Raw genomic sequence first — 21,824 nt, 5'->3', positions numbered from 1 at the left:
ATTCACTGGGTGCAAGTCTTCAAAAAGGCACGAAGGAAGGGTGTTGCAAGGCAACCCTTACACTTATGCCACCTCTTTACTTTTCGGGTTTATTCTCTTACCTTTCCATCCCAAAAGGCATTCAAAGTGGGGTATACAAGGATCAGAGGAATTTGAACATTGTTTGCTCACCATAAGTAAGATTACTTTGCATTCAGTGTGAGTCAGGGGTGAAATGCTCCCGGTTCAGACCGGATCGCCTGATCCAGTAGCGATGGAGGCAGGTGGTTCGGAGAACTGGTAGCAAAAATCCCTGCCCGCCCCCATGCCCAGCTGAGCCGCACAATCATCAGAGGCTTTTTTTTTTTTTAACTTTTAAAAGCATTTTTTTCTACAACCTCTTTGGCAAAAAAATGCTTTTAAAAGTAAAAAAAAAAGCCTCTGATGATCGCGCGGCTCAGGTGGGATCATCAGAGGCTTTTAAAAGCATTTTTTCTACAACCTCTTCGGCCAAAGAGGTTGTAGAAAAAATGCTTTTAAAAGCCTCTGACGATCCCAGCAGAGTTGCCTGATCGGCAGAGGCATTTAAAAGAAAAAAAAAGCCTATGCCGATCAGGCAACTCAGCTGGGATCGTCAGAGCCTTTAAAAGCATTTTTTACAACCTCTTCGCTGAAGAGGTTGTAGAAAAAATGGTTTTAAAAGTAAAAAAAAAAAAAAAAGTTGGCCATGCTCACCCAGTCACATTACCCCCACCACCACCACCAAGCCACACCCACAGAACCGGTAGTAACAAATTTTACATTTCATCACTGGTGTGAATGCATTTGTAAAAGAACCTTCGCATGGAAGAACATTATAACTTATTTATCAGGAGCCTGGAAGAATGGTAAGCACTGAATGACTCTTGCTGGGGTACAAAATATAGCCGTTCATGAAACATTATACTTACACATAGGCCAGGGTGGCGCTAAAGTGTTTATAAATATAGGTTTCCAGTACAGGATTAAAATGCTGAAACTTGATATCTCCAATCAGGGAAATAATAAATACCTAATTACAAAAAGAAGAAAAAAAATTCATAAATGATTTAACAGGTGAATAAAGCAACCTTCTCATCAACCAGGCAAAACAGGTATGCTATATTTGATTTCGGTTTCATTTCTCTCTGTGCCAAGAACAAAGGACTTTATCCTTTCTGAACTGCTTGAAACAGCTGGAGCCAGGATTATCGAGGGCAGTGTTTCTCAACCTTGGTAGCTTGAAGATGGGTGGACTTCAACTCCCAGAATCTCCCAGCCAGCGCTGCTGGCTGGGGGATTCTGGGAGTTGAAGTCCACCCATCTTCAAGCTACCAAGATTGAGAAACACTGATCTAGGGGTTCCTATAATTCTGTATTGGTACCCTGAGCAATAGTAACACTCAGAAATCCAGTGTGCAAAGAGAAAGCTTCCTTAACTTGTTGCAATATGTGTCTTGAGGCATAGTTCTCATGCCTAAATATTTGGGGGAATAAATGTTTGTGTGATTGCACAATATCAAGTGTGAGCATTATAGAGGTGGTGAACAATCCTCCTTTCCCAATAATACTCTTGACAGCTTAATCTATCCATTTTTTTATCATACTTTCATGATTGTGCATCATCATCATCATCATCTTCATCATCATCATCATCATCATCATCTAGATTTTATATCCCACCCTATTTCCAGGGGCTCAAGGCAGCTTATATGGGAATTTTACTTATTTTATTCTCACAGTCCTATGAGATGGGGGTGGACTGAAAGAGAAAACATGTCCTATTGAATCAAAATCACCAATTTGTTTTCACAGATGAGAATGGAACTGATTGGCCCTACACTGTAGCTCAAGAAAGTAGAAGTTCCTAATTTGTTAGTGACGTCCTTCATAAATCCATCCTCAAATTACTGATAGGTGATTCAAATATCCATAAATGCTAAAGTCTCTTAATTGTTCATCTGAGGATGCAGAAAAATTCGGAGATTGGATCAAATAAATAGATCTTTCTCTCATAGATCTCAGCCATGTTAGCTAGGAAATTCTGGGAGTTGAAGTCCATACATCTTAAAAGAGAATGAGAAACAGTGTAATGAAGTGGCTGGGATGTTGGATTTGAACAAATGAGCTCTAGATTCAAGCCCCATTGATTCTAACTGAGCAACTTTGGCCTAATCACTCTTCCTATCAATTCAATCTCAGATTGTTTGTTTTAATGGCCTAAAATTAGGGAAAGGTCTGGTGGATAGTGTCCTTGATTGTCTATCAATGAAAGACATCAAAAGAACACTTGTTAAAGCAGACACTTAATATAGAGGATGATAGGGAAAGGATTAGGCCAAATGTCTGAATCGACACTACACTACTACTGGTGAATAAAGATATGATGAGGGGCATCCAGGTAGACGGAAAACTTACCAATGCATCAAATACAAGAAAATCGTAGGATTCATTGTCAGACATCTCCATCATTATACTGAAAAGTGCATCAAGTGTATCTTGTAGAAACTAGAAAAAGGAATAAGAAGGGAGTTGAAGATAAAGAAAAGATTTAAGTTTTACCTGCTGGAATTTTTGCCTGATCTCTGCAATCGTTTTCCTAATCAATTTTAATAATTTGAGCTCAGGGAGTATTGTTCCTTGACTTTTTTTCCAGTCATGATTGTTACTGGAGAAATATCACATCAATACTGTGTTTCCCCAAAAATAAGAGCATGTCTTATACTTTTTTGAACCCCAAAATAAGCGCTTGGCCTTATTTTCGAGGAGGTCTTATTATTTTGGGGTGCGTAGAGCAAGACGGGACTCCTCTTGCCGTCTTCCCTGCTCTGTCTCCCTAACCAGAGGAAATGGCGGGGACCAGCTGCACATGCGGTTAAATATTTTCGGGGAGGGCTTATTTTTTGGGGGGGAGCTTATTTTAGCACATGCACTCAAAAGCCCAATTGGGCTTATTATCTGGGGGTGTCTTATTTTCGGGGAAACAGGGTACTAAAAAGAAAGTGATGTTTTGATACGAGTAACATAGATAAATTTGTGGGATGAAAATAGTCAAGAAAAATACTACATTTCTCCTCCAAACCAAGAGAGTACTTACTTTGTTTCATGTTGTTCTCCCAAAATACGTTAAATGGGACCCTGGTCCTTAAAGACTTACCCATCCCAAAGGTTTGCTCCCATGTGGCCCCTTTGTACCTTAACAATTTCTCCTCCTTCCACGTCCATCAGCTTCTTCAGGTTGTGTCCTATATGCTGAGAGTTTGAACGCCAATTCAACAATCCTAGCAAGTCAACTGGCAAAGGCAAAGTAGCAAAAGTCAGATCACCATAAGGAAGAGGTATATGAGTTCTGGCAATGGTCTTATTTAAGAAGAAGAACCCACAAGAGATTTATTTTCTGGTATTGAATAGCATTTTTGGAAAAGAGATGCGAAGTTTAGTGCTGGAAACCGGAATTCGTTTTTCTGAAAATGACCACTTTGGATTGCTAAACGTCTATGGAGATTCTCAGTCATCCAGTCCAGTCCATGGTTGTCCCTAAGGTTTTTCTTTGAAGACGTTTTGCTTCTCATCCAAGAGCTGAAGAAGCTTCTTGGATGAGAAGCGAAATGTCTTCAAAAATAAACCAGAAAGTCCACCTCTTGAAAAAGCACCTTTGGGATACCACTTTGGATTGTTTTAGAACAAGCAAATGTCTAGGCTTGGGGGACTGAGAAGATAGGCATGAGGGTAATCAGAGAAGATTAAGTCAAGTCTCAGAAGGCAAAGAATGACAGAGATATTCTGTATATACCAGGGATGAAATGCTACTGGTTCGCTCCGGTTCGGGAAAACCGGTAATGATAAAAAAGCTACCGGTTTGAGCAAACCAGTAGTTAGCCCGGTAGCTAACTACCAGTAGCTAGCCTGGCAGTTAAAAAAACTACCAGTTTCTCCGAACCGGTATTTTCGACGATCAACTGAGGCGCGGGGTTTAGCTTTGCTGCTTTCTAGCAAAGCTAAATCGCGCGTCACAGCTGATCCCCCCCCACTGTTCTACTTACCTTCCCAAGCCTCCTTTTGGTGCGTACTGTGCATGCGTGTGCACATGCGCAGCACGTGTTTGGTGCACACCGCCCATGTGCATGCAGCATGCGATTGGAACGCAGCACGCATGCGCGGTCAGCAAATTGGTAGCAAACCGGTTCAGATTTCACCACTGGTATATACCCAGAAGGACAGACATGGTTGAATATCATATAAACTGCATAGGATTTCCCCCTCGCTCTGAAGAAGAAATATGGCGTTTATAAATAATTTAACCCTCTGATCACAAACCTATGGTACGCGTGCCTGAAGTGGCATGTGGACCCATGTCACCTGGCACGCGCGGCATCGCCGTTTCTTTTCCAGGTTTCTGGCGCACATGCACAGACGGTGATCAGCTGGCCTTTTTGCATGCAGCAGGGCCGGAAACTAGAACAGCTGGTCTTCCATTTTCCTGCACGAGCATGTATGCTGGCCAGCTGATCGTTGCATGCACATGCGCGCCATAAACCCAGAAGAGTAGCTGGCTGAAACTGCAAGTTCATTTTTGGGCACGCACATGTGCCCTGGGCAGCTCCTCTTTTGGGTTGTGGCCCAGATGTGCACAAAGCACATGTGCGCACTCCCGTTTCAGCCCTCGGTGCCGAAAAGGTTCGCCATCACTGATTTAACCCATCAAAACAGGGTATGATATATTTGATTTCAGAGAGAAGTAAAAAATGCCCAAAGTGAGTCTCCTTGGAACATCCTTTACTTTATAACATGCAGTAAAATCAAAATTTGGGAAACCCTGTCCAAGGCTTTATTGCTTATAGCCCCCATCTTGATGATGATATATACAATTTCTGCAAATGGATGGAACTTTTCCCCTCTGTGTCCATAATTTAAACAGGGATTATTCAATAATCCTAAAGGATATAATATTCAAAGTAGATCTTTGCATAGCACAACACTAAAAATGAAATTAGCTGCCACAAAGTGTAGTGGTGGTCACCACTTTGAAAGATGTATGGCCAGAATTACAGAAAATACAGAGAGCAATGGCTCCGCCCAATTTTGTTATACTGGTTTCATGGGATAGTTCAAGATGTCCAATCGCAACTTGTCTGCCATTTTTCCAATTTGTCTACAGCTGAACCTACCGTTTTGTGTCAGTTTTGTCGAGCAGATGAGTGTTGCAATCTGAAAGCTGTCCTTAGTGCTATCTTTATTCAGAGTAAAATTGGCCGTGTGTTGCTTGGATGCAACTCCATCTCTGTCTTCTATCTCCATCTTGGTGCTGGGAAGCGTCAAGTAAAACTTAGCATCTTCCATTTTTTTGTTCTCACCCTGACAACAGGAAACAAGGGACACCAAAAACAGCATTCATTATTAACTGTATTGAGTATTAACCATTAATAGTCGAGCATCAACTGCAAGAGCCGTGGTGGTGCAGTGGTTAGAATGCAGTATTGCAGGCTAACTCACTGCTCACTTTCAGGAGTTCGACCCCAACCAGCTCAAGGTTGACTCAGCCTTCCATCCTTTCAAGGTGGGTAAAATGAGGACCTAAATTTATAAGCTGGGTTGATAAAATCAGAAATGAGGAGGTGAAAAGCCGCCTGGGAAAGCCAAGGGAAATCATCAAAACCATAGAAAAGCAAAAGAATATTTTGGACGTGTGATGCGAGAAAAAATACAGCATACTTCACTTAATCCTCCAGGGAAAGATTGAAGGCAAACGAGGTTCAGGCAGAAGAAGAATATCGTGGCTTCAAAATCTAAGGGACTGGTTTGGACAAAATTCAACAGCACTTTTTCGTGCAGCCGTTGATAAAAATAGGATCGCCAACATGATCACCAACGTCTAATAACAGATATGGCACAAGAAGAAGAATAGGCTGACTGTGTAAACTGCTTAGAGAGGGCTGTAAAGAACTATGAAGTGGTATATGACCACTATGAAGAGCATATGACGGCCGTGGCCAGGGGGGCCTTTTATCGGGTTCGCCTGATTCGCCAGTTGCAGCCCTTTCTGGACCGGGACGCCTTGCGCACGGTCACTCATGCCCTTGTCACCTCCTGGCTGGACTATTGTAATGCTCTCTACATGGGGCTCCCCTTGAAGAGCACTCGGAGGCTCCAACTGGTCCAGAATGCGTTCGCGCGGGTGGTTATGGGCGCAACTCGTTGTGCCCACGTGACACCCCTCCTGCGCGAGCTGTACTGGCTCCCAGTGGTCTTCCGGGTGTGATTCAAGGTGTTGGTCACCACCTTTAAAGCGCTCCATGGTATAGGCCCCAGTACCTTCGAGACCGACTTCTGCCATCAATAGCCTCCCACCGGCCAGTTTGCTCCCACAGAGAGGGTCTCCTCAGGGTGCCATCGGCCAAGTTATGTCGGCTGGCGACACCCAGGGGGAGGGCCTTCTCTGTGGGAGCCCCTGCCCTTTGGAATGAACTGCCCCCGGAAATATGTAAGATCCCCGACCTCCGGGTATTTCGCTGTACACTGAAGACCCTGTTGTTCCGCCAGGCCGGGCTATCAACATAATAATTTTAAATTGGGGTATTTTAAATTTCTGGGGTTTTAAATTGAGCCGAATTTATTTAATAATTTTAAATTTTAATTGATGTTTGCCTTGTGTCTTTAAAAAGGCTGTACACTGCCCTGAGTCCTTCGGGAGAAGGGCGGTATAGAAATAAAATTATACTATACTATACTACTATACAATATAAGTCTAAGTGTTATTGCTATTGCTATTTTTCTAAGGAAGAAGAGTGTAAGAAAGAATGTCATAGTTTCTTTTACATATACCCAAGTCAGCGGACTCCGAAACTCAAGAGAAGCAACACAACCATTCAGGTCCTTATGCAACAGACACACAAGCATTCAAGGCTAGTACACACTGCTCACTACTCCATTTTTTCTCAGTCCTACTCCATCACCACCTACTGCTTCTTCAACTTCTACTTCTTATGAGTCCTACTGCTGGAGAACAAATTTTGTAGGCAGCCTGTCTCTCCGCAAAGAGATTTGAATGGATTAAAGAATCAAAAGAGCCTTGGTACTACAGTGGCCTAAAGCACCCTGTTATTAAGACCAGCTGCCTGCAATTACTGCAGGTTCGAATCTCGCCAAGACTCAAGGTTGACTCAGCCTTCCATCCTTTCTAAGGTAGGTAAATTGAGGACCCAGATTGTGGGGGCAATAAGCTGACTTTGTATAAATATAGAAAAGAATGAAGGCTATTGCTTAACGCATTGTAAGCCGCCCTGAGTCTCCGGAGAAGGGCGGCATATAAATCAAATTTAAAAATAAATAAATAAAATAAATAAATAAATAAATAAACAGAACCATACCTTGTAGACTACTAAATTATGCCTGCCGTCCTGCAGAGTGGTGCCATCTACATTCATCAGCTTCAGGAAGGCCATCCCAAAAGCCCGTTCGGATTTATCTCTTGCTGCAGAGAAACAAACATCAGTAGAAATCTCCTGTTAGTGCTTTTTTTTTTTTTTCACTGCATGATGCACCCAGCAATTTTATGGCAGATATTTTCTCCTGTACAAAAGGCATTAGGGCAGCGGTGAGGATTATATCTTCATCTACATGAAGCTACAAAACCTTATTGTAGTTTGCTGTTGTTTAGGTAAAATGCTTTTGCGCTGTCCCTTTGCAAAACTCATCGTAAGCATTTATGCATCTGTATTTATTTAATTTAGGGGCAGCGCAGTGGCTCAGTGGTTAAGATGCTGGGTTGTTGGCTGGAAAACCGGGAACCCAGGTTCAAGATCTGAGTGCCATGTAATGGGGTGAGCTCCTGTCCTTGCCCCAGCCTCTGCCAACCTGGCAGTTCGAAAGCATGCAAATGCAAGTAGATAAATAGCTACCACTTTGGTGAGAAGTTTACAGTGCTTTGTGATGTCATGCTGGACACTTGACTGTGGAAATGTCTTCGGACAGTGATGGCTCAATGGCCTTGAAACGGAGATTAGCACTGCCCCCTAAAGTCAGCAATGACTAGCGGAGTAAAATCTGCAGGGATTCCTTTACCTTGTATTTATTTAATTTAGATTTTTCCTTTTGTGCAGGAGTTCAGAGTGGCAATTGTGGCTAGTGGGCATCCTCATCTCACTGGATTATTGTTTTTTGTGATGTAATGTTTACTTATGTGAACCTCTAAATACTTCTCCCTTCTGTGGATAATACTATTTTGGTTGCACCAAGGAAAGGTGTTGGCAAGTTAAATGCCAAAATAGAAGACATGATGCTGTAAGGCATCATGTCTGTCTATTCAAAGAGAGTTTTGATAAAAAATAGGGTGAGCATCCTATTTGGAGCTCTTAGCTGATTTGAGGGATTTGCTTTTTTAAGATGTGCTGACATCATCTCAGGATTTAACAAAGTTGTGCACACATACAGGGAGCCAAATTAGGTTGATGGTTGCTTTTGTTAAAGAAAGAGTTTCTTTGTCAATGAATGTTCCAAAAGTGCTTTTCCAAAAGGCAACTGGAATTTCTTGCTTTTTTCCCCTCTTGAAAATGTTTTGCTTCTCAGCCAAGAAGCTTCTTTGGTTCTCAGAATTAAAAAAAGCTCCTTGGTTGAGAAGCGAAACATTTTCAAGTAAAAAAAAAAAATCAAGAAAATCCAGTTGCCTCGTGAAAAAGCACCTTTGGGACAAATATGATCTGGATGACTGAGAATCTCCATAGACATTTGCTAACAAATGGTTCAGAAAAGTACAATTTAGGGTGGAAAGGTAAAGAATATTCCAAAGCCCACAATCTATTCTCAATCTATTCCTAGAGATGATACTGCTGATGCTGCGCAGATTGATGATCAAGATTCCACTAGTTCTTCTCAACCTGATGTTCCCTCTTCGCAAGCCGCGGATGCTGACGCTAGCGACAAATGTGAAGACGAGGACGAAACGGAAGAAGAATGGACGACTGTTCCGAGGCATTCCAAGAGGGTCACAAAGGGAATCCCTCCGCAACGATATTCTTGGCAACTGACAAAAACACCCTTGCCTTTGATTTGCAATGTTACACTTCCACCTGATACGTTCACACAAATCAAACATCTTCCTGATTCAGAGCAAGACAGATGGTATGAGGCAATGCAGGTTAAAATGGACAATCTAAAGAAACTTAAGGTGTTTACACCTGCAAAACCTCCAGCAAATAAAAAGGTCATTGGCACTCGATGGATCGAAACCATCCTCTGCTACCAGATACAATCTATTCTTTCCTTTGTTTTCCCTCCAAACCCTTTTGTGCTTCTAAATCAAAAAAATATTGTCATTCTTTCATGCTTACATTCTTGTGATGAACGGTGACGGAAAGTAAATCTTAAATGGTAACGGCCAACCTCTTTTATTTCTATGGAGACCTGTATGTGATAAGTAATAAAAACAAGTAATAATTTTATAGAAAGGATGAACAGTAACAAGCATTGTGAATAACAAAGTATATAGAATTCAGATGAATCTCAGTTAAACAATTTCCCCTCCCTTCCCCCCCCCCCGTTTATTTGGTAGCATTTCCTCATCATTTTATAAATCCATATGCATTTTTGTTTAACATGCAATTAATCCTCAACTTAAAACTATTTATTTAGCAACTGTTCCAAGTTACAACAACAAAGAAAGAGTGACTCATGACCAGTTCTTGGGCTTAAAACCGTTGCAGCATCCCAACAGTCAGTGAACAAAATTTGAATGTTTGGAAACTGGTATATATTTACGATGGTTGCAGGTCATATGACTGTCATTTGGGACTTTACCAGCTGGCTTCCAACAAGCACAGTCATTTGGGGAAGTCAGATTTGCTTGATGACTACTGTTCATTTAACACAGGGGTCGGCAACTGTAAACACTCAAAGAGCCACAAAGGCCTAACCGGAAGCCCCCCGTTCAATTCTGGAGCCAACCGGAAGTCCGGTTCCCCCACCATACAGCCTCTTCCTACCATGGCATCCCTTTTCCTCTACCTATCCTAACTGAAAGCTCTATCAATTGTGGAGCTGGCTGGCGACAGGGAGCCACAGCAGAGGGATGAAAGAGCCACATGCAGCTCCAGAGCCGCAGGTTGCTGACCCCTGATTTAACAACTGCAGTGATTAGTTTAACAAACATGGGGAAAAAAAGAGCCATGGTAGCATAGTGGTTAGAATGCAGTATTGCAGGCTAACTCACTGCCAGCAGTTCAATCCTGACCAGCTCAAGGTTGATTTAGCCTTCCATCCTTCTGAGGTCAGTAAAATGAGGACCCAGACTGTTGGGGAGCAATCTGCTAACATTGTAAACCACTTAGAGAGAGCTGTAAAGCGCTAGGAAGGGTATACAAGTCTAAGTGCTATTGGTTAAAAAAAAGTTGTCAAATTGGCCATAACTCACGTAACAACTGCCAAGAGAAATTCTGATCTCAGTTGTGGTCATAACTCAAGGACTACCTGTAGATGACAGTGTGTACATCTGCCTGGTGTACATATTTTTATTAGTTTCCCTTAATATGTAATTCCTGTAGAATAAACCTAATGCTTACACACTTTCCCCTTAATTATGAATGTTTTTATACAGTATTCAAGGTAAGTGCTTTGCATGAATGAAGGCTAAATGTTCCTATGCTGACAAGCAAATTTGTTAGATCCTTATGTTAAAAAAAACCCCAATTCCTCATTTCCCCAAGCCCCCAGCCTAGGTTTTCAGCTATGGAATTTCAATTAACTCCTCCATTAAAATACTTGCCTAATTATACTTGGAACTTTTAAAACTGACCATAGCACATTTTAAATTGCCTGCTAAAAAACCGACAAGATTTGTGGGAGATTGTTCTCTAGATATCAGTGATTTACAGCAACCTGAAGCCATTCTGTTTAAATGCAGTAAAGTAACAAGATAGGCAAGTTGAGTTGACCACAATCAAAGACCTGAAGACTTGCCTGTTCAAACAAATAGGCTGACTCTGATTCCGGGTTTTATTATTTACTATTAATTAGTTATTTGGTTTAAAATGGGATTTTATTGTATTTGTTTCTTAACTTGTGTTCGCCGCCCTGAGTCCTTCGGGAGAATGGCGGCATATAAATACATGTAATAAATAAATAATAAATAATTTCTTTAGTCATTGTCTTTTTAAGAGCCTGAGTGGCGTAGGAGGCTAATGCCTCCTACTAAGGCAGCATTTAACATCCAGCTGCCTGCAATTACTGCAAGTTCAATTCTCACCAGGCTCAAGGTCGACTCAGCCTTCCATCCTTTCTAAGGTGGGTAAAATTTCCCGTCATAAGGAGATATTTTATCAAACTGAGATTAGACCAACTTCAAACAAACATGCTTTGGGGTAGGTATAAGGGTATCCCTGTAAGCGAAAGACTCTGTTTATGTGGGAAGGGGGAAGTTGAAACAATGTCCCATGTAATTTTTGACTGCCCCTTGTACTCAGATTTGAGGGAACATCAACTGGGCAGGATCTTTTACGCCAGCACCCCTAAGTCTAAAGAGTGCTTCTTGCAACATTGTTCGTTAGGTTCTAACTTGCAGCTGGTGAAATGGATTGCCAAATTTGCTGTAAAATTGATGGAAAAAAGGACAAAGCTGGTGCAGCAGAATGTGGTAGATTGCAGGAAAGATCACTTGATTTAATAATGTAATTCTAATAGTAGTTTTAAGACTGATTGGGTAGATGCAGGGGTGACATTGTAATATAATTTTAATCATACAGTATTTAATTTGTATTTTAAATTATTGTATTCTATCTCTGATTTCATTCTAGAACATATTTTACTCTAATTTTATTTTAAATCGTGTTTTATTCCTATTCCAATTTCATTTTAAAATGTTTCTACCAAACTTTTGTAATAATTGTTTCTGGAGCACTGCATTTTGATATGGCCCAAGGGCTAATCAATAAATAAAGATTGAATATGTAGCTCACGTCTGTAACAATATAAGGATGCATCCTAACCAAGTCAATTTCCCATTAGATAATCTCACCTTTACAGTTTCATACCAGCAAGGTTGCTTGACTTGGTAGTAGACAACTGATTTGTATTCTGAAATACCTTCATAACCAGCACCCGGATGGATAGCTTTCTTTGGAGCACATTGGAAACAAAAAGCAAAAGGAACAAAGGACAGAAAATGAGACTTAATCAGTGATGGGAGAGAAAATCTTTCAGTTATAAAACAAAGTTTTCATATAACTTCCAAAGAGGGGCCAAAACATTCCACAAATTGTAGAAGTCCTTTCAAACTACGTAACGTATAGGGTCCTTGGTGCTCTCTGAGTGTTGTGGCTCCGTTGCCTGAGCCTGGGCTATCGACAGATGCAGACTCTGAGAGTGAGGGAGAGGAGTTGGCAAGGCCTCCCTCTCCAGGACCCTCCTCTCTGGCAATGCCTCCGGAGGACACCGAAGGCCAAACGATAGGCTCAGAGCCAAGCATGTCCCTGCAGCCACAGGTGGACAGTGACGAAGAAGATAAGTGCTGGCTGGACCCTCGGCAGAGGCGCAGGGAGAAGCGTGCGCAGCAGAGGGGAAGGAGTGCCAGAGATTAGCTGAGTCACTGGACCACACCCCACAGGGTATAAATGTGGGTGTGGTGGCCGGTTCAGTTTGTGACGAGCAAAAACTGGAAATAATCCATGATCTATGTGTTACTGGACTTGCCTGCTTTATCGGACTGCATTTGGATTAATCCTTGTATTGTTGAAACTGCCTGTTTTATCGGAATGCTTGCAGTCTAATCTTTGTTTTGTGTGAGTAAAGTCTGAATTGGCAACTAGCCACTGGGTTGCTGCCAGCTTTATCTTCAAAGAGTTTTGTCGTGTGGCTTATTAACTCCGGGCCATCTGTGGGGGTGCGTGTGTGGTACGGGGACAGAACACTGAGCTTGGTGGTTTTCTTGCAGACATTTCCTTACCAAACTAAGTATGATGATGGTACCCCACAGTTCAACCTCTGAATGTAGTCTTCCATCAAATCTAATGTATGTTAACATTCACCTGTTTTACTAGTGCCTTGTTTTGAAATGAATGCAGCTACAAATGGGGAAGAAAAAAAACCCAGAAGCTGCTAAGGTAAAGAACTCAAACCCACCCACTTGGAGATTTAATGGGTGTAAGGTTTTTTTTTTAATTTGTAGGCCAAATTTTTGTATATTTGATTTTAATGGTTTTTAAATTTTGTAAATTTTATGTGTTTTAATATGGCTGTACACCACCCTGAGTCCTTCGGGAGAAGGGCGGTATAGAAGTCTAATAAAAGTTAAAAGTTAAAGTTATCCACGAGTGGGAGAAAACAGAGTTAAAGCATGCATTCTGTGAGTGAAAGTATTTTATTAGATGATCCATTTGTAGTTTAAAGCATCCACTTGTAGTAGTTCCTGCACAATATTTCTTTCTTTCTTTTTTTTGGTCCAATTTACAAAGCATACTCTGGGCAGCATACAATAAAACCAACAATGAAAACATTCTACAAGACACAGATCAATATAAATAACACAAGACCACAAGAGGGAGTGCATCAGAATATTATACATGATGCAGCCAGTGCATGGGGTGTCTGTTACCAGATGATCCCAGGCCCGCTAAAAAAATCCACATTTTAATCGAAGGACTTTGTAGATCGGACGTGTCAAACATGCGGCCAATGGGCCGGATCCGGCCTATGATAGGCCCAGAGTTGTCCCGCGGGGCCATCCTACAGACAGCAAGGGACCAGCCTGTGCCACCCGGGCCCCGGCCCACCCTAGCCACACCCACTCAGTTGGCTGGTACAACCAGACCATGCCCACCCCGGCCCTCCAAGGGCAAACAAAGTCCTCATAGGGCCAATGGGATTGAGTTTGACACCCCTGTTGTAGATGGTGCCAAGGATTGGTAAGAAGATCCCAAAATGTTCCCAAATTTGTGGAGAGATACAGAACATGTATGCATTTCTTTGCTTTATCTACAATTTACTATTCTAGAAAATCCCTTCCTACCTCTAAAATGTTTCCATCTTCATCATGAACAGACATGGTAACCTCAACATTCTTAGGAGTTTTCTTTTTCCCTTTGTCGAACTCTCCATGCATCAGAGTGACGTAGATATCGTTCCGAACTTCACCTGAAAATTAAAAATAGAGAATTATAAGGACATTATTTTGTCCAACTTGGAAATTGGAATACAATCTTATTCTTTTCTACCCACCATTTGGAGGACATCTGGACTCAACTATTCCTTGAATTACTCACCAGGCAATATAATCTCTGGGAATCCCATTTTGCGGGCAACAGCTGTTGATCTGTCAATGAGATGAGAAAAATCCTTCTGAACCTGAGCTAAATCACCAGGCAGCAGTTTCAGAGAAATCCAGAGGCCTAAAAGGGGATGGAGAGCAAAGAATATAACAAAAAGCAGCATTAGTGCTATTGGAAAGAAGTAGCAGCCAGTGCAGATTTGATAAGGAAAGAGAATCGTGACTTCCCCAAGTGAGTGGAGGTTAAAATTGAAATGTCTTTTTTTGTTATTGTTATTTACTATGCCTTTTTTGTTTTTTCACTTTTGTGGAGGGGGGGATAATAAGCATTGGGGCTGTTTTTAATAAAAATTAGTGTTTTGCTTAAGACTTTTCCAGCGCATGTGTGCATGGCAATTTTCACAGGACATGATTTGAACTTTTCTTCTCCTCAATAAATTCAGTCCTGTACTTTGAAAAGGGTTCCAATGGGGTCTGTACTTAATGACTGTTCTTAGGATTTTCAAAGTTCAAAGGTGAAAATGAATGTTTATGTATCGCAAATGGCATCATCCATGCACGGAAGAGAACCAATAGGAGAAACACAAACTTGGTAGATGTTGAACTTTACAGGATGGCAACGTACCTAACCACGTAGGCTCCTCCCAGTTTTATTTTGGGGATTTAGTGGCAAAAAAAAGTTGTCCCTCTTGCTCATATCGAACAGGATTAATTTAGGGATCTCTTTTCATTTTTTTCCTTTGAGAACATTGTTTCTTTCATGCCATGCTTCCAACCTCTCTTGCAATTGCCCACTAACATAATTTTATTGTAGTTTGTTACCTACACATCATCAATGTGCCAGCTAAAATTGTGTGGCTCTCCCCATTAATCAGGAAAACTGAATCAAATGGATGAAAGATTTTCTGAGCACTCATGCAGGAAGGAGCCCAAGTCAATGTCCTTGACCAGTGAACCATCCAAACCCATGAATAAGTTTTCACCTCAAAGGAATGCCCCTCCCTCCTCCCCTCCCCTCTTTCCAGGAGCCATCTTTCCAGTGTGTACCTTGCCCTTTATGATTCACTTCCTTGGCCGCAATAACTTTGTTGAAGACCAACGTGAGGGGCTCATTCTCTCCAATCACGTGAGACGTTATTAATGGTGCCATGATTAACTGCCGTTGCCTGATGTATGTTTCCATGGCAATCCTGAAGAGGAAAGGAGGAGAAAAAGAAGAGGTACATTTCCAGATTGTCAACATTATCAAATTATGAATAAAAAAAAATAAAGATTCTTCTTGCAGGAGGAAGATCTGAAAGACCAGGTTAAAAACAGCTCTTCCTGTCTGACCCTATTGATATGGTCACTTAAGAGTAAAATGATGAGTTGATGGCACATCATCCATCCATCCATCCATCCATTCATCCATCCATCCACCCACCCACCCATTGTTCAAATGTTGCAGGGACCGGATGAATAAGAATAGCTGGTAGATCTCTTCAAGCTGATTGAGAAAATTATTTATTTATTTATTTATTTATTGGTTCGATTTATATGCCGCCCTTCTCCGAAGATTCAGGGTGGCTTACAATGCATTAAGCAATAGCCTTCATACTTTTCTATATACCTGCTTAGTAGGGCTTTCGGGCCCCCCCAAAGCGGTGTTCTTTTTTATACAAAGTCAGCTTATTGCCCCCACAATCCAGGTCCTCATTTTACCTACCTCGAAAGGATGGAAGGCTGAGTCAACCTTGAGCCTGGTGAGATTTGAACTTGCAGTAATTGCAAGCAGCTGGTGTTACTTAACAGCACTTTAGTCTGCTGCGCCACCAAGGCTCTTTAGTCTCATAACAAACATAATTTGTTCATTCATAGGAATGGTTGAGGGTGAAAACCATATTGGGGGTAGGGGCAGAGTTGTAATTACTTGGGTGCCACTTCCTGTATCTCTCCACATGAAAACCCTAAATTATTTTATCCCTCTTTATTTTAGCCCTGTCCCATACAGGGAAGGTCTAAACACGAGTTGCATGCTTGCCAGTCTGAATACTAAAACACGTCTCTTTCCATCTGAGAACTCTGATCAAATGTAATTCTTGATTACATTTGCAAGTGATTTTATATAGGCTTGTGGCAGAAGCTCACTGAGATCACTTCTGATAAATCACATTCACTGCTTCAATTTAATTTACAGGCTTTGTTTTAGCTTAATCCCCTTTCTTGTCTTTATTGTGGCTCCGTTGCCTGAGCCTGGGCTATCGACAGATGCAGACTCTGAGAGTGAGGGAGAGGAGTTGGCGAGGCCTCCCTCTCCAGGACCCTCCTCTCTGGCAATGCCTCCGGAGGACACCGAAGGCCAAACAATAGGCTCAGAGCCAAGCATGTCCCCGCAGCCACAGGTGGACAGCGACGATGAAGATAAGTGCTGGCTGGACCCTCGGCAGAGGCGCAGGGAGAAGTGTGCGCAGCAGAGGGGAAGGCGTGCCAGAGATTAGCTGAGTCACTGGACCACACCCCACAGGGTATAAATGTGGGTGTGGTGGCCGGTTCAGTTTGTGACGAGCAAAAACTGGAAATAATCCATGATCTCTGCGTTATTGGACTTTGCCTGCTTTATCGGAATGCTTGCAGTCTAATCTTTGTTTTGTGTGAGTAAAGTCTGAATTGGCAGCTAGCCACTGGGTTGCTGCCAGCTTTATCTTCAAAGAGTTTTGTCGTGTGGCTTATTAACTCCGGGCCGACTGTGGGGGTGCGTGTGTGGTACGGGGACAGAACAGTCTTGGACCTGCCCACTTTCTGGAAAGCATATAGACATGACCACCAACTCCCCCAAAATTGTGCATTCTTTTTTTTTTTTTTTTTTAGAATTTTAACTACTCACTGCTGAAAAGGAACAAAATGTTGCTTCTCTTCATCGTCCACCTTCCCATGAATGATGTCTGTAACGTCCATCACTAAAGGGGAAAAAAAAATAAGCTTTTACTGATCACAGCAAAAATGTCTTAATAGGTTGGAAACTCTTGGTATAAATTTCAAACCTGTAAAAAAAAGAAAATCATGCCTTCGAGATGTACTGGTTCATCAATTTCCAGAAATCCCATCAACATTATCAAAGGCCACGTTGGCTAGGTATTCTAAAGCACTAATGTATCTAAGATTACAAAAGCTACTTGAAATCAAGACTTAAACCAAACTCAGGAAATATTGGTTGGGTTGACCATCTATCAATCATGCAGACTGATATAACTACCTATTTCGGTGCTTTGAAAATAATTCACACAAAGTACGCAACATGCCCTACTTATTGGTTTGTTAGCTGGCTCCTTCCTTTTTTCATTTAAGTGATTCATCTGGCCACCAATCTCACAACAAGAACTTTACATGGAAAACAGAAAACCAAACCCAAATGCTCTCTACATGGGGCTCCCCCTGGGGTGCATCCGGAGGCTCCAGCTGGTCCAGAATGCGGCCGCGCGGGGGATTATGGAAGCGAGGGGGCGCTCCCATGTGACACCTCTCCTGCGCGAGCTGCACTGGCTCCCGGTGGTCTTCCGGGTGCGCTTCAAGGTGTTGGTGACCACCTTTAAAGCGCTCCATGGCTTAGGGCCGGGGTATTTACAAGACCGCCTTCTGCCACCAATAGCCTCCCACCGGACAGTACGCTCGCACAGAGAGGGCCTCCTCAGGGTGCCGTCCGCCAGACAGTGTTGGCTGGCGACCCCCAGGGGGAGAGCCTTCTCTGTGGTGGCGCCCGCCCTCTGGAACAACCTCCCCCCAGAGATACGTACAGTACCAGACCTCCGGACTTTTCGTCGGGCCCTGAAAACTTATTTATTTCACCTAGCTGGGCTGGCTTGATCCCACAGTTTTGGTTAAATTTAATTGATGGGTTGTTTTAAATTGCGGCCAAAAATATTTAATTATTTTTAAACGGTTTTAAATTTTGTATGTTCTGTTTTATTCTGGCTGTTCACCGCCTCGAGTCCTGCTGGAGAAGGGCGGTATACATATTAAAAAAAAAAAAATGACGATCTACACAAAAGCTGCTCTGATCTCCTGGCCAGTTATAAAAAGGATAGCGGGATTCAGACCATCTATAAACTTCCATTCAAGATCTTCCCTTAGCATGAAAGATTTAGAATGAATTATTCTGGAACAATGACTTAATGTCTTTTAATTTTATAGGCATACTAGCACATTTGTATTTGGAACGGCTTTACAAAGTAGGTTCCTGCTTATACTATATCTCTTTTTTTCGGCCCAGAAAATACTTTTAGAGGACATAGGAAAAGATAGCTATTAGGACAGCAATACATTGACTTGCTCTAAATACATTTTTTTTTAACCCTGGCCATGTCCTCACGACCTCTTAATCCCATCCACAGCTCATTTGAGAGGCAACTTTAAGTCGTCCTTATTCATACCAAGATCAAAGTACTATTTGTCCTGCAATTCTGATATTATCTAAAAGCCACCTCAATGTGCCCCAAATCTTCTCTGTCTTCCATTCCTTGAGGGAAACTCAGATGATTGCAATGATGGGGAAACAGATGAATCAGAAGCAAGACAGGGACAGCCATTTCTGATGTCACTTGAGTTTCCTGATGGATCAAGGTGTCAACTTGCAAAGCTTTCAAGTTACCATGAGCAGGAGGGAGGGAGAACTGAAGTGAATTCCATACATTCTTTCTGACCGCAATCAGAAGGAGGGTGTTAGGTTTCACAGCCAGCCAAAGTGGTTAATTGGAGAATGTGATTTATGACATGGCCAGAGAGGAGGGAAGAGACAGGGTCATAGGGGAACGTAAATCTAGGTAGGATCAGTCCTAACTGCATCTAAGTATTGCGGGAATGTTGCTCCTAATAAATGACTATATTCCCTTTGAAGTTTGGATCATGGCTCATGGATTAATTAGGGCATCTTTCGAAAACTTGACACAAGGATGACGAAGACCACTTTAACTCTGCAGTAGAGAAAGGGCCTTCATCTTGCTTTCATCTTCTTCTCGCATTGAACCTCAGCATGCAAATGGCCAGATGAAGAACTGAACCCAGGACTTCAATTGTTGTTTTCCAGTACACACATTTCTTGAAAAGAGGAGCTTAGCACCACCACCAACAAGCCCTTGTACCTGCTACTCCGAAAGGTCTCCGGAGGCCACAAGTATGCTTCTTGCCTTCTTTCAACTCCATGTGGCCAACTCGCACTATTTGACACACTAGGCTGACCCGAGGCCGGATCAAGTCGGAACTGCTGAGATCCTGGTGGGGCAACAGAAATGATCACCGAAGTATCAAAGCACTTGGAGCATATTCAATTGGCCTAGGCTTGATCCCATCCCTTCGATTTTAATTTGTAATTGGTTTTAACCCGGGTTGTTTTAAATGTTTTTTTAAATTGCTTTTAAATTTTATATGTTATGTTTTACCATGGCTGTTCACCACCCTGAGTCCTGTTGGAGAAGGGCGGTATACAAATTAAATTAAATAAAAATGAATAAATAAATGTGGAAAGAATCTTGTTTATTTGCTTATATCAAGGCGGCAAACATATCCAACGCACCTTCCTCTTTTTCTTTTCCCCATAACAACAGCCCTGTGAGGTAAGCTGGGCTGAGAGAGAGGGACTGGCCCAAAGTCATCTAGCTGGCTTTCATTAATAAGGCAGGACTAGAACTCATGGCCTCTTGCTTTCTAGCCTGATGCTTTTATCACTAGATCAGACTGGTTCTCTTATAGAGAGAGACTCACACTCTCTCGCTCTTTCTCCCTCCCTCTCCCCCTCCCCTCCCCCTCCCCTATCTATCTATCTATCTATCTATCTATCTATCTATCTATCTCTATATTTTATCTATGTCTATCTATGTATCTATCTATCTATGTATCTATCTATCTATCTATCTATCTATCTATCTATCTATCTATCTATCTCTATCTATCTCTATATTCTATCTATGTCTATCTATGTATCTACTTATCTATCTATCTATCTATCTATCTATCTATCATCTATCTATCTATATCTATCTATCTCTATATTCTATCTATCTATCTATCTATCTATCTATCTATCTATCTATCTATCTCTATATTCTATCTATCATCTATCTATTTATCTATCTATCTATCTATCTATCTATCATCTATCTATCTATCTATCTATCATCTATCTATCTATCTATCTATCTATCTATCTCTATATTCTATCTATGTCTATGTATCTATTTATCTATCTATCTATCTATCTATCTATCTATCTATCTATCTATCTATCTATCTATCATCTATCTATCTATCTATCTATCTATATCTATCTATCTCTATATTCTATCTATGTCTATCTATGTATCTATCTATCTATCTATCATCTATCTATCTATATCTATCTATCTCTATATTCTATCTATCTATCTATCTATCTATCTCTATATTCTATCTATCATCTATCTATCTATCTATCTATCTATCTATCTATCTATCTATCTATCTATCTATCTATCATCTATCTATCTATCATCTATCTATCTATCTATCTATATCTATCTATCTCTATATTCTATCATCTATCTATCTATCTATCTATCTATCTATCTATCTATCTATCTATCTATCTATCTATCTATATTATATAGTCCAAAACCCATGAACGTATGTAGCTTTTTGTTGTTGTTGTTGCCTCCAAGTCAGCTTTGACTCCTGGTGAGTGCCTGGACAAATCTCTGCAATTTTCTTGGCAAGATTTCATAAGTGGTTTCCCTCCTTCCCAGGGCTGGGAGAGAAGGATTGGGACAAAGTCACCTGGCTTGGACTGGTCTAAAGTCACCCAGCTGGCTTTTATGACTAAGATGGGACTAGAATTCACGGTCTCCTGTTTTCTAACTCGGTGCCTATATATACCATATTTTTTGGAGTATAAGACACACTTTCTTCCCTCCTAAAAGGGGGTGAAAATTTAGGTGCGTCTTATACATTGAATGTAGCCCTGCCCACCCACTGGCCCCCACCCTTTGGCCTCTGCCTCCCAGCAATTTACCTCCTTGCAGCAAGCAGCAAGAAGAAACAGCTCGTTTCAGCTTCAGCGCAGCCTAATTGGCACAAGTTGATTGTCAGTTGGATCGGCCTTCCGACCCTCAGCTGTTTCAGGCTGCAGGGATTGCCATTGCCTATTTCTGCGCGGGCCTCTGCTGTTTGCTGCAAGGAGGTAAATTGCTGGGAGCAGATTTTTTTTTTCTTATGCTAATCAAGCTATGCTGAAAACGAAAATGAAAGTAAAGCAGGCTGTTTGCTGTTTGCTGCAAGGAGGCAAAATTGCTGAGAGGCAGAAGCAGATTTCTTTTTCTTGTTTTCCTCACCAAAAAAGGTTGGTGCATCTTATAGTCCAGTGCGTCTTATGCTCCGAAAAATACGGTAAATCAAAGCTGACTTGAGGGCACGCACACAAGCGCTCTCTCTCTCTCTCTCTCTCTCTCTCTCTCTCATATCTATCTATCTATCTATCTATCTATCTATCTATCTATCTATCTATCTATCTATCTATCTATCTATCATCTATCTATCATTCACTCTCTCTCATCTCTCTCTCATATCTATCTAT

The 21,824-nt window shown here is 41.6% G+C and overlaps 1 protein-coding gene across 2 annotated transcripts in view; it reads right to left on the bottom strand.

The window, feature by feature from the left end:
- The window catches only part of DOCK5 (dedicator of cytokinesis 5), a 162,688-nt gene that overhangs the window by 70,848 nt on the left and 70,016 nt on the right, over window positions 1-21,824 (bottom strand). For both annotated transcript variants that reach the window (XR_015729391.1, XM_060693500.2), the window contains exons 10-21: window positions 19,363-19,492; window positions 17,112-17,184; window positions 15,296-15,438; window positions 14,244-14,369; window positions 13,991-14,115; window positions 12,002-12,100; window positions 9,324-9,396; window positions 7,365-7,468; window positions 5,166-5,352; window positions 3,193-3,290; window positions 2,416-2,505; window positions 930-1,030 (exon numbers count right to left, since the gene is read on the bottom strand). Coding sequence is in view for 1 of the 2 variants with exons in the window: in XM_060693500.2 (XP_060549483.2) it covers window positions 930-1,030; window positions 2,416-2,505; window positions 3,193-3,290; window positions 5,166-5,352; window positions 7,365-7,468; window positions 9,324-9,396; window positions 12,002-12,100; window positions 13,991-14,115; window positions 14,244-14,369; window positions 15,296-15,438; window positions 17,112-17,184; window positions 19,363-19,492 (1,349 nt within the window). In the remaining variant the exon portion in view is untranslated. The remainder of the gene's footprint in view (window positions 1-929; window positions 1,031-2,415; window positions 2,506-3,192; window positions 3,291-5,165; window positions 5,353-7,364; window positions 7,469-9,323; window positions 9,397-12,001; window positions 12,101-13,990; window positions 14,116-14,243; window positions 14,370-15,295; window positions 15,439-17,111; window positions 17,185-19,362; window positions 19,493-21,824) is intronic.

The sequence above is a fragment of the Pantherophis guttatus genome, chromosome 9, assembly GCF_059756535.1.
Source record: "Pantherophis guttatus breed Tessera chromosome 9, ASM5975653v1, whole genome shotgun sequence".
NCBI lineage: Eukaryota > Metazoa > Chordata > Lepidosauria > Squamata > Colubridae > Pantherophis > Pantherophis guttatus.
The sequence above is the reverse complement of the archived record's forward strand: the minus strand, read 5'-3'. Positions and strand labels throughout refer to the sequence as shown.